The sequence below is a fragment of the Fistularia commersonii genome, chromosome 28 (assembly GCF_037954325.1).
Source record: "Fistularia commersonii isolate RoL2024-O1a breed Wild chromosome 28, RoL_Fcom_v1.0, whole genome shotgun sequence".
Lineage (NCBI taxonomy): Eukaryota > Metazoa > Chordata > Actinopteri > Syngnathiformes > Fistulariidae > Fistularia > Fistularia commersonii.
This window is the reverse complement of record NC_141311.1, coordinates 5,391,056-5,403,247: the sequence shown is the minus strand read 5'-3', so window position 1 is coordinate 5,403,247 and position 12,192 is coordinate 5,391,056. Positions and strand designations below refer to the sequence as shown.

At 38.3% G+C, this 12,192-nt stretch overlaps 2 protein-coding genes and 1 long non-coding RNA gene across 3 annotated transcripts; 1 reads left to right on the top strand and 2 right to left on the bottom strand.

Moving 5' to 3' along the window:
• The first annotated feature begins 40 nt into the window (after positions 1 to 40).
• On the top strand, positions 41 to 2,946 carry LOC147217311 (uncharacterized). The gene is made up of 3 exons (XR_015108922.1): positions 41 to 348; positions 1,042 to 1,077; positions 2,636 to 2,946. It is a non-coding gene; the product is annotated as an uncharacterized LOC147217311 (long non-coding RNA).
• A 3,233-nt stretch (positions 2,947 to 6,179) lies between these two features.
• LOC147217310 (hemoglobin embryonic subunit alpha-like) lies at positions 6,180 to 7,089 on the bottom strand. Its single transcript, XM_086176118.1, has 3 exons — positions 6,932 to 7,089; positions 6,571 to 6,778; positions 6,180 to 6,378 (listed from the first exon to the last, which is right to left on the bottom strand). The coding sequence occupies exons 1-3, from the start codon at positions 7,027 to 7,029 to the stop codon at positions 6,250 to 6,252; spliced, it is 435 nt and encodes a 144-aa protein (XP_086032244.1). The 5' UTR covers positions 7,030 to 7,089; the 3' UTR covers positions 6,180 to 6,249.
• Positions 7,090 to 9,635: 2,546 nt separating this feature from the next.
• Positions 9,636 to 10,531, bottom strand: LOC147217309 (hemoglobin embryonic subunit alpha-like). The gene is made up of 3 exons (XM_086175606.1): positions 10,434 to 10,531; positions 10,055 to 10,262; positions 9,636 to 9,905 (listed from the first exon to the last, which is right to left on the bottom strand). Exons 1-3 carry the CDS (start codon positions 10,529 to 10,531, stop codon positions 9,777 to 9,779), a joined length of 435 nt encoding a protein of 144 aa, XP_086031732.1. The 3' UTR covers positions 9,636 to 9,776.
• Between the last annotated feature and the right edge of the window lie 1,661 nt (positions 10,532 to 12,192).

Below are 12,192 nucleotides of genomic sequence, written 5' to 3'. Positions count from 1 at the left end.
CTATCAAAATGTGTACCAAACGACCAGATCCTGTTTCAATGAACAATTTCAACAACAATAATAAGAAATCAAATTAACAAAAAAAGAATTTCAAAATCTTTATCGCTCATGTTTTTTTCAGATGCTATATCAGCAAATGCCATATTTTCTCCACCCTTACATGAATAGAAAGAGCAAAACATTCTAATGCCAATGACTGAAGTGAAAGTTATCCAACTCGTGTTGTTTCTCATCAGCTGAAAGTGATAAGCTTATGTAGGTTTGATGCCAAGCAAGAGCGATAAAGTCACTATCCAGGCAGCGGAAACATTTTAAAGTCGTTGTTCTGCAGATAACTGTAGTTTTCAGGTGAGTGAAGAAATTTAATCTGCTACTTTTATAAAAAGAAAGGATGATCTAGGCATAGGAAAGGATGTTTAGAATGATTTGGTCTTACCCTGCTACCAACTGTCTGTCGGTTTTTGAAGATTGATCTCTGAAATAAGAATCGGCCCATTAAAAATGGAGGGAAAGCAAAAAAAAAGGGAAAATGCAACACACAGTTGGGCTGAATCCTTGTAAAGGACATCAAAACAGCCTAATGAAAGGATATTTTGAGTTGTAAAAATGATTGCTGAAGCTGAAGCTAATAACTAGTTAAGCACTTTTGATTCAGTATGAGGTGAATGGAAGGGGATGCAAAACCTGATGCAAAAAATGGGATTTTGCAAATGCAACCGTCAAATTAAGTTAGTATCAAATCCTTTTTATGCTATGCTATACTATGCTATAGTGTACTATGCTATGCTTTAACATTGTGTTATAAAAGTGGATCTATAACTTGAGAAGTTAGTTCTCACAATACATATTAATTGTACACTTTATCAACTTTTCCACATTTCTTTTTTAAGATTTGAAATTATCTTGAAATTGAATTAATTAATTTAAAAGTCAATAAAAACGTTTTACGATGAATGTTCGAGGAACGTCGTAAAAGTAAAGAATTTTGATATCCCATTCACTTATCGATCAGGAAATGTCATTTTATGTTGGTTGTGGCAGTGAACAAGACCAGTGTGCACCCCACCTAACGCACAGGCAAGTAAAAACCTTGATCTGTCCAGCACTCGTGTTACCTTCTAATGAACAAATCTTACTGACTGAAGAAAAACTTTTTTGTTTTTCAAGTAACTTAATGATGGTCAAAAAAAATCTATTTTATTCTTTACAAAAAGTAAACTCATAAATAATCTCCACTGACAAGGATCTTTTGCTTTTTATTTTCACACTAGTGGTTTCACTGGCCTCCGTGCATCCTAAAGAAGCTGTAGTATCTAACCTGGTCTGTTTTTAAACAGACATAAACGTGACACAGAAGAAACATAATACAATATTTTAGGTAAAATTGAAAATGTTGGCATAATTGCTATGGTAGTCTGACAGTGAGTAAAGTAGAACGTAGAATAGAGTATAATTCATCAATTTCTACTCCATTGGCATTGTGGTACCGGAAGTACCTCAATGATTTTTTAATTTTATAAATAAGCCGTATTTGAAACGATCCCAACAAGTCAACAGACGACTTGGGTAATTTGTCGTGGCTGCAGAACAGAGGTGCTATGTTTGTGAAGAACTCTGGGATAAACCTGGGGGGGATCTCTACATCCACTGGGAAAACTTGCAGAAACAAACATCTACAAACACACATCTTTCTGCGCAGGATTTTAGCAGGATGCACAGTAAAGTCGACATGAATCTGATCTAACAACTAATTTCTAGAAATAATCTGCAGTATCAAATCTGCTTCAATTTGCAGCTCCCTCTTACTCTACTACTGCCTTTAAACCAGTCGGGTAGGTTTTTTCCGTTTTTCTATGGATATTGCATTTTGCTTTGTAGAATATCGGATACAGGTCAAAAAGAAGATTGGCTTCATTTATACATATAAGTGATAACCAGAGCCCAAGACCCCATTTAACCTCTGTGACATCACGCTGGCAGGGTTTCCAAGGCTTATCTGCAGAGGAACCAACAACAGGGCGGTTTCTGCACAAAACTGCAGATAATTTCCAACAAATTTTGTAGTTACCCTGAAATGCCGGACACAGAATGGTTATATGAGTAAGAAATGTCTACTTTTACCCACAACAAGAGATAAATCACAAGGGGGGCCCGGGTTTTCATCATTAACTTTTCAGAGGATGTCAATTAAAAAAAAAATGTTTCCTTGTTTCAAACTCTGTACTATATGGTAAAGACTTTATCATCAGTAAGAAACACACTTGTTCATGACTCAATTCTAATTTCTTTAAATATGTGGTTAAGTATGAGTCCAATTCTATTAAATTTATATAAGTGCAAGGAGGCAATGTACCGGTACTCCACATCAAATCCACAACATCCTGAGGCAAAAACTGGTGCACCACAAGGACAAAATACCCGGGCACAAGATACAGAATGTGGTGTATGCTGTCACTTGCACTGAGAATTGTGATGATATCTACTTTGGAGATACCAAACAACCTCTGCACAAACAGATGGCCCACTTTAGGACAAGACAGGGGCCATTTGTTTGAAGATAGCAATGTCCGTATTATGGCCAGAGAAGACATATGGTTCGAGAGATGAGTCAAAGAAGCCATCTTTATCAAAACAGAAAAACCATCGCTGAACAAAGGAGGGGGCCTCAGACACAAGATTTTTACAAACGTACAATGCCGTACAGGGATCAATACCAAGACGGATTTGCACGCACAGACCAGCCACATCTAGACCCTCCAAACGACCAGGAAAGACCACCAGAACCAGACCCCGGTAACGGCCACATGAGCCTCAGTTCATGCGATCCAACAGATTTCACTCTTTTGTTTAGCTTTACCTTCTCACATTCCAGTCTAGGTAATCCCACTAAATTACATGCAACTCGGTAATTGGGAAAAAAAAAGAAGGGAAAAATTGCCCCAAATGAGTGAGTGAATAGTTGTTTTTTTTATATATGCTGCCCTGCGATCCACTGGCGACCAGTCCAGGGTGCACCCTGCCTCTCGCTCGATGACAGCTGGGATAGACTCCAGCATCCCCTGCGACCCCGCGATAAGGGGCAAACGATAGATGGATGAATGTCATCAGTGCAATCCGATGTATGAGGATGATGGACCTCAATGTGTCCATTAGATGGCGCAAAAGAGGCTCCTCAAGCCAAATATTTAAACGTGTATTTAAGAAAAACCTCGAGGTCACATGGTAACCACTAATCTTTTAATCTGCAGCGCTGAAAATGACAAACAGTTGTTCATAAATAATAGCTGGTATTTTTTACACTCAATTACCCCAAATTTCTGTAAAATACTTAAATAAAACTGCAGTTTAACCTATATTAAATATACCTTAATAATACAAATTTTATAAGACATATAAATATATCCAAGAAGTTCTTGCTGGCATCGATCAAACATATCATTCCTCTTCGTTTCACACAAACTTCCTCCTCTTATGTTTGGCTACTCACCACAGCGAATCACCTGCAATACATTTTTCTTTTGTCAATGTTGGGTATATTTTTAGTTTAAAGAATGTTATAATAAAACTACAATAAATACATCTTCCAAAACTGCAGTTTGAGCCAGAAAAAGAAGACTAAAGTTTTTTTTTTTTTTTGTGGGATAGTTATGAATGGGGAAACTCTAGTTGATTCCATCCATCCATCCATCCATCCATCCATTGTCTACTGCTTATCCTACCCAGGGTTACGGGCGATGCTGGAGTCCATCCCAGCCGCCATCAGGCAAGAAGTGGGATAACACTAGACTGATTGGCAGTAAATTGCAGGGCTAACAATTCACTCTCTCATTCACACAATTGGGCAATTTCCAATTAACCTGCTTAATGTTTTCGGACTGTGGGAGAAAACCGTAGACGGTCCCTTGTGGTGTGTAGCTGAAGTGCTAACCACTGCATTTGAATTTAATGTTTACCAATTTAACTGTAAAAATTGTGTTTTGCATTCACAGAAAGAAAGAGCATGAAAGCTGCATTCAACATTTTTTTTTTCCAATTATGATGTTTATTTATATAGTATCACAAAGAAATTAGATTTTCTCCCCCCATATTTTGATTAAAAATTTCCAAATTGTTTTGTCATTTTTAGACATTCCCATTCAGGATGGCATAGTGGGGCAGTAGTTAGGACCCTGTGCATGAAGGACCCTGTTTCAATTTCTGTGTGGCGTTTATTGCCCACTTTGTTTTTCAGGATGAATGACACTTAGAAGAATGAGACTTACGTGCTGACTGAGGTGATGACAAGAGGTCAATTGGCCCCTCTCACAGCTGGAGCTCATTGGGTGAATGTATAGGTAATTGCTCTCAGGTTAAGGACCTGAAGGAGCTCAAAAAGAGTGGTTGGAAACTCTGCTACCATATTTTAACCAGTCATGGTTGGCAAACGAAAAACACCTGGAAAAATGTTTCCTATCTTTGTCTCTGGCTGCACAGATACAGTTTAATTCTTTTTTGTACAGTCTCTCTATAGTCTGGCCTTGAGAACAAGCGTTTCGTGACAAGCATGCAAAATGGGGCTAGTAAATGTACAGAGCTATGTACAGCAGGGGTGTCAAACTCATTTTGGTCCGGGGGGCCACCGTGGCCTAATTTGATGTCAAGGGGGCCGGACCAATAAAATCACTAACACTAAGTCCAAATTTTTCCTTTGTGTTAGTGTAAAGGAGGTAAACAGGTAAATTATAAAAATCTTTATATGTAATGAACTATTCCTTTAAAAAAATACATGATGAAGTAATATTGAAAATGAATATTAAAAAAAGAATTGATTAAATTACACAATTACAAAGAAAAAATCTTGTCACTGTGGGAAAATTTGCCACTTGAATTGATTAGAAAATTGATTGGTAGCATGTATAAGAGGAGCTATAATGTTTACAAGCCTAATAGTGGCTATTCTGGTTATTAAATCAATCTTTTTAATTTTGCCTGTTTTTTTTCTGCTCTCATTTTTGTGTTTTTTTATAGAAATAAGAAAAGAAGACAATGTCAATGTTAACATTGTCACTAGATGTTTTTTCATCAAAAAATCAGTGTTTTCAAATTATGAAGCAAAAAACACATTGCAAAGTTACTTTTTCATTTTTTCCTCGCCTGTTTTTTTTTAAACCCACTGTATAAAACCCCCAGATGCATGTGAGAATAAATGCGCGGGCTGCACTAACACAAAGATTTGATTTCAGGCAGGGGAACACAAAACATTGTTCCGAGGGCTGCAATTGGCCTGCAGGCCGCGAGTCGGAGACCCCTGATGCACAGGAACGTCAAATCTTCCATGAAATGTGACATATGAACCATATTAAATATTTCCATATATAGATGGTAATGTGGAAAGGCCTATATTTATATGTGGACACAGTTGTTTATTTCTTTTTTGATTTTTTGATGGCATTTAACTGTGGGAGGAACGACTTTTTTCCCTTTTAAATTATGTTGCATTTTCCTTTTTATTTATGTAGTTTTAATATTTTTGAGCAATCAAAGAGCTCACTTGTTTGAGTATTTTGTGGGGTGTCGAAATTTGATTACAAAAGACAGAATTAAATTATAATACAGATAAACCCCAGATTGAATTGGCTTATGTATCATGTCCTGCAACATTGTTCATTTTACTAATTCGTAACCATTTAATTCCCATCTACAACGATACTAAAAAATATATTTTAATCACAAAGATCTGATCAAACAACTAATTTCTAGAATTCTAGAATAATTCTACTACTGCCTTTAATCCAGTCGGTTGGGTTTTTTCGTTTTCCTATGGGTATTGCATTTTTTTTGTAGAATATAGGATACAGGGCAAAAAGAGGATTCAATTCATATTTACCACAAAATATCAAATCCTGACAGTAATTCGTTCATTTCCTTGTTACTATGAATGTCTCAGGGCCATTTTGAATCCTGACATTAAGTGACTCTACTATTCGGATAAAGTTGACATTGTGGCCAACGCGCTTACATGGATACTTCTATTGATGAGGACTTTGGATGTGGGTCATTCATTTGAACAAGTTTTGCTTTAGGCCAGACCTTCAGGCAAATACATATTGACAAAAATGATAATTCCTCTAATTTACTGTCCTCTTAAAATGACATACACTAAATATCGAGAAAAAAAAGTCTCACAGAGAAACCAAGACTTTATGTTATTTTCATGCGTTTATTGATGCAGTGTAGCTCATGCATTCATGCATTTTCTGCTCCAGCTGTTTATCTGTACTTCTCGGACAGGGCGCGAGACAGGGCAGCCAGGAACTTGTCCACACAAACATGGACCTCCGGGGTGAATTCTTTGGGGAACAGGATGGCCATCGATACCAGGATGTTATGGCTGATAATCTAAAGAAATAAGACAAAGATGTTATATATGTACTCCATCTGTTTCTCATGAGCTCCCCATCAGTTCTGTATCTGACCCGTAATTAACAATAGAAAAACATAAAGTGGTGCTGTTTAGTTATAGTCTTCTAAAGTCCAATGAGCCACATTTTGTGTCACAGTTCAAACTCACTGAAGGCTTTGAAAACTCACCTTGAAGTTGGCAGGATCCACACGCAGAGTGAAGGCATGCAGCTCACTGAGGTTCAGGAGGCCTGCGGTCAGGTCGTCAATTTTGCCGATAGCAAAACCAACGCCGCCCATCACAGTGATTCCATGTTTTTTCACATTTGGGGAGTTGGGGCCGACGTCGGCCCAGTGGGCAAAGTAGGTCTTGGTCTGAGGATACACTGTGATCATCCTGCAGAGAAACATGTCAGTGAGTCGGATTCATTCAATGAGGAACCAATAGATAAAGATGATAAGATGAAATATCATCAAAGTCCTGCATAAACAAGAGGAAATAGTACGATGAATCGACCAATCAATCGATTGCAAAAAGAGGACTATTCACCTGGCCAGAGCATCCTTGCCAATGTCCTCAGACTTTCCAGACACCACTTTCCAGAAAGCCTTGACTGTTTCCTTGTCCTTAGCTGTGAGAGAAGTCATCTTGCTTATTGACTGTGCTGAACAGTGCTGGCGGAGTGGAGTTTTTGGAGATTTAAATAGTTATGGTCACACCTCCAGGTATCACACTACCCTGCCCCCTTGCAGATATGCAGCCCAGAAAAGAGGCCCACAAGGCCCCTTGAGATAAAAACTCAACCTCCTATCATGATTGTGGGGCCTAAAACTTGAATACGCCCATTGTTGGGAGACCAAGCACTGTCCCTGTACAGTACTGTATTATGTATAACATTCATTTATTCATAAATCTTATTATTAGATTATTTCAAGTTGAAACACAGTTATATCCAATTAACTATTATCGAAGCTATCCAAAAGTTTACCAAACGACCAGACCCTGTTTCAATGACAATATTTAGAAATTAAATTTACAAAAAAAGAATTTCAAATCCTTTTCATTCATGTTTTTTTCAGACGCTATATCAGCAAAGCCATATTTTCTTTCTACATGAATAGAAAGAACAAAACATTTTTTTCATGCTGTTTCTCATCAGCTGAAAGTGATGAGCTTATGTAGGCAAACAAGAGCTATAAAGTCACTATCCTGGCAGCGAAAAATTTTAAAGTCGTTGTTTTGCTTGGTCAGAAAAGTAAAGTTTTCAGGTGAGTGAGGAAATGTAATCTATTACTTTTTTCAAATGTCCAGTTCGAATATCTGGCGTTGCACTGGATCGATGATGAAAAGATGCACGACGGTTAAATACTCTTTAATTGACAACAAAGCACGATGTCGGACGACAAAAGAGATGAAAATATTGAAGGACAATTAGCCACTTACACCCATAGAGAAAATACGGGAAAAAACTCAATTGGGAATTATCTAGATCAGGGGTGCGTTGATGCCAACACATCCATCCCAATCTAATGGTCGACTGCAGAGGCAACGCGAGTCGATTGCAGAGACCTTCCTTTCAAAAAAACCTGTAATGCACGTAAAAAAGTTAAAAATAAAAAATAGACTTTTGGGCTATCATCCATCCTCACTGTGCAACTGGGGGACTTGATAGGCTGACATGTTTGAGGCTGGGCTACCTGTTTTTTTGTTTCTTTTTGGCTTGGCTGCCTGTTTGACTTGAATTTGTTCAATGGAACGTGTCACCAGAGCAAGGCAATGGTCAAAAATGCACATAATTATATTGTGCCATACATGTTCATGCTGTTATGCGAGGCAAACAATACATAATTTTAACATTAAGCATACTTGGTGTGTTCATATTTAGTATAATTACATATAAATATGTATAAAAATGTATAAATATAAATATGTATATAATACATATATATAATAAATATGGATTATATGTATATCACTTTTATTGCTGGTAGATGATTTTGACTTGGTTATTTTAAGAGTAGCTGCAAGCCAAAGAACTGTGGGCACCCAAGATTCTAGGTCGTCGTAGGTCGGTGTCCCGCGATTCTAGGGACACCGACCTTCCTAAAATGTGCTCCGATCACAACACAGTTTTCTTTTTTTTTTTCAGATAGACAACTAAAACATATTGCAAATGCTGACAATGACTGTTACCAGCATATCTGGTAACAGATAACGGGGGAGTGGCGTGGCGCAGGGGCGAGAGCAATCGTCTTCGGAACCGAACATTCTTGAGTTGATTCCGGGCTCCTCCTAGTGTGTCGAAGTGTTGTTGAGCAAGACACTTGAACCCCTAACTGCTCCCCTGGCGCAGGTGGATGGCAGCCTACTGCTCATGGTTCATCCATGATGGGTTCATTGCAGAGAACTAATTTCCCCGCAGGATTAATAAAGGATAAATTATTATCTGACAGCCTGAGGTTCAGCAGACCTCATGTCACAGTTTCTCTCTTCAGAAAATCTGGAACAAGAAGCGGCAATGAGAGGATCCAGATTTGATACACGTGGTTTGCCGGAAAAACAGTAGGTAACCATCCTGACACGAAGAAAACCTCTTCCCCTTGATGCAACAAGCGTTTGAAAACTGACCTCTTGGGTCTCGATGTCTTCTTGTCTCATTGTTTGCAGCTGGAGCTCCGACACTTTGAAATCGTTTGGAATGATTGAGGGTGCAGACTTAGTTGGGTTTTTGTGATGGTTTCAGTTTTCTTGAGCCAGATATCTATTTTTAGGTATTTTCAATCCATTTGTTTTATGAGTGTGTCTGTAAACATCAAGTATTACGATAATTGTTCGGCTCATCGACAACAATGCTGCTCCTCTCAGAGCTGTAGCCAGCGGGGAACAAACGAGATAAAGTTTAATGGTAATCTTTTTTGAAATGAAGACAACTATAAGTTGCATGATAACGCCCTTTTTTTCCCCACCAGTTTTGTGATACAAATCCACTGAGTTCAAAGACATTTATTAGTTTCTGAGTCTTGGAAAGGAAACTATTCAATAACACACAGAACAAGATGTAACTATCCCCTGTCCCAAAAATCCCATGTGTATGCAAAAGTTAGACATCAGTAGCCATGTATTATTTCTCTCTGATTGCAGAAAAGAATAGCCAACATTACATTATTTCACTTTTAGTAACTGGGCCTACTTGGAAAAAGGTTTAAATCCTGCCTCTCGCTTTTAAAACACTAGCTGTAAGACCTGAGAGAACAGCTGTCATTGCTGATAGGATGAGACAGAGATTTCCATAAAAGAACCAGAAAAAAGACCAACGTTTTTGCATTAATGCTTTTATTTTTCATATGCCGAGCCAAACCCGGAGTCATCGATCTCCTCGGTTTACTCCAGCTGTTTATCTGTACTTCTCGGCCAGGGCGCGAGCCAGGGCAGCCAGGAACTTATCCATACAAACATGGACCTCCGGAGTGAATTCTTTGGGGAACAGGATGGCCATCGCCACCAGGATGTTATGGCTGATAATCTAAAGAAATAAGACAGAGATGTTATACGTGTACTCCATCTGTTTCTCATGAACGCTTTATCAGATCTGTGTCTGACCAATAATAATCATGTGGTAAAAAGAAGGAAAATGAATAGTAATGCAGTGACTGATGCTGTTTAGAATCGCACCTTGAAGTTGGCAGGATCCACACGCAGAGTGAAGGCATGCAGCTCACTGAGGTTCAGGAGGCCTGCGGTCAGGTCATCAATTTTGCCGATAGCAAAACCAACGCCTCCCATCACAGTGATTCCGTGTTTTTTTACATTTGGGGAGTTGGGGCCGACGTCGGCCCAGTGGGCAAAGTAGGTCTTGGTCTGAGGATACACTGTGATCATCCTGCAGAGAAACATGTCAGTTAGACGGATTCATTCAATGAGGAATCAATAAATAAAGATGATAAGATGAAATATGTTTATTAAGAACTTTTCATCAAAATACTGCATAAACAAGAGGAAATGAGGAAGATGAAACAACCAGTCAATCAATTACAGAGAGAGGAATATTCACCTAGCCAGAGCATCCTTGCCAATGTCCTCAGACTTTCCGGACACCACACTCCAGAAAGCCTTGACTGTTTCCTTGTCCTTAGCTGTGAGAGAAGTCATTTTGCTGCTGTCTGACAGTAGAATACTTCAGAGACCTCAGTCTGTCAGCATTTATATATGAACTCGCAGCGAGTCAAGCAGACCCCCCCTCAGACTGGCTGCGGTGGGAGGTACATTGATCATCCACAGCAGTTGATCACTGATTGCAGATGACTGTAGATAAATGATAGCTTCCTGTGCTGGAAGGGCTTTCATTGTTTTTATGATTTCAGTTGGTTTATGCCTCAGATCATGTAATTTAAAAAAAAAAAAAAAGTAGTAGTAGTTATTAAATTACTTTTTTTTTTTTTATGTTATGTTCAATGTTACCTGGAATCCAGTTGATACCCTGTGTTTTTTATGGGCCCTTGTATGCAGTGTATATTTATCTAACACTATTGCTATATCCAGAGGATAAGTTCAGGATAAAAATAAAAGATAGATAAATCAATAAAGCTTTGGAGCCATACATGTCTGATGTTTTATTGGTCATTTTATTTTCATTTTAAAACGAAAATCTTCTGGAGGTCTTGCAATGGTTCCTGGGAAATCAATCAAGTCTAAACTGAGTTTCAAATCATAGCTCAAATTATAATATTAGATTTGTTTATCAGTCACCATGCAATTACTTGTTTTCTGCTTTTCTTGCCAACACAGCTTATCTAACCTCGCACACACACTTTCACACAGGGCGTATAGGAAAGGGGGGGGCTAGACAAGTGATATTTATAACCATGTAGGCTAGAGTAATAAAGTGAATTATATGATAACCAAACCAGCAGAATTACTTAAATGCCATTTTGTTGCTTCACCTTTGTTTTCTCATGTTGGTCTCCATTGAACAATATAATCAGGCTGAAATGAGACATCAAACATGATTGGGTGATAAAGTTGACTAAACACGCTTTCACAGATTAAAACAATATTGAAAATACTGTTCAGAGATGAGTGTGTGTGCATGGAATTTAGGCCACAAGGGACATATAATGCGGAGAAGAGAATTGAAAAAAACAATAACTTTACATTTAAATGATAATAGTTCAGACGGTTCATAACAGTTTAACTAGGGCAGAAACTGAAGACGCAGCCAAAAACAGCACGTTATCTTGCCGACTCCTCCCAAACCAGCTGGGTGACTGACAATATTTTTCTACAAGATTGTAAAGAGTACATTGAAAACTCTATAAATAGAAAATTGCATGGGTAGACAGTCAAAGTGTCACAGGCTATAGCACAGTATCAGCATCACTTATAAAGCATCACGGCCACTTTGCCTTGACCGCACACACAACTCCAGCCTGATGGTGTCAAGTGAATATTGACTACAGCAAATATGAACTGAAAGCATACACACATTGAGGAAACTGATGCAACTCCTCCTTGGGTGTGGCAGGTCTTCAGTTAATTTCACACAAGAGACCAAACCCACCCATTCATTTCATTGACAATATGAAGGCACAGTTGAAACTGAAGGAAGCAGTCTTCTTCCAAATTATTTTTGAGGGCCTTGACTTTCCAAAAACGCATAAAACCTTGAGCACTATCCCGTGCAGTGAGCAAAGGTTGACCATAACAAGGGGAAAACCCATTTTAGATTTGTTTACACTTGTTACTATGATTTAACAGAGCTGATGGGGTCTCACCTCAGATGCAATCAATTTAATGACAAAATCTTATATGCA

Excerpts from the sequence above, each read along its gene's own strand:
- LOC147217310 (XM_086176118.1), bottom strand. The coding sequence starts at position 7,029 with ATGACTTCTCTCACAGCTAAGGACAAGGAAACAGTCAAGGCTTTCTGG. Across the intron at positions 6,779-6,931 it reads GGCAAGGATGCTCTGGCCAG|GATGATCACAGTGTATCCTC; the intron begins GTGAATAGTCCT and ends GTTTCTCTGCAG. Across the intron at positions 6,379-6,570 it reads TGGATCCTGCCAACTTCAAG|ATTATCAGCCATAACATCCT; the intron begins GTGAGTTTTCAA and ends TTATTTCTTTAG.
- LOC147217309 (XM_086175606.1), bottom strand. The coding sequence starts at position 10,531 with ATGACTTCTCTCACAGCTAAGGACAAGGAAACAGTCAAGGCTTTCTGG. Across the intron at positions 10,263-10,433 it reads GGCAAGGATGCTCTGGCTAG|GATGATCACAGTGTATCCTC; the intron begins GTGAATATTCCT and ends GTTTCTCTGCAG. Across the intron at positions 9,906-10,054 it reads TGGATCCTGCCAACTTCAAG|ATTATCAGCCATAACATCCT; the intron begins GTGCGATTCTAA and ends TTATTTCTTTAG.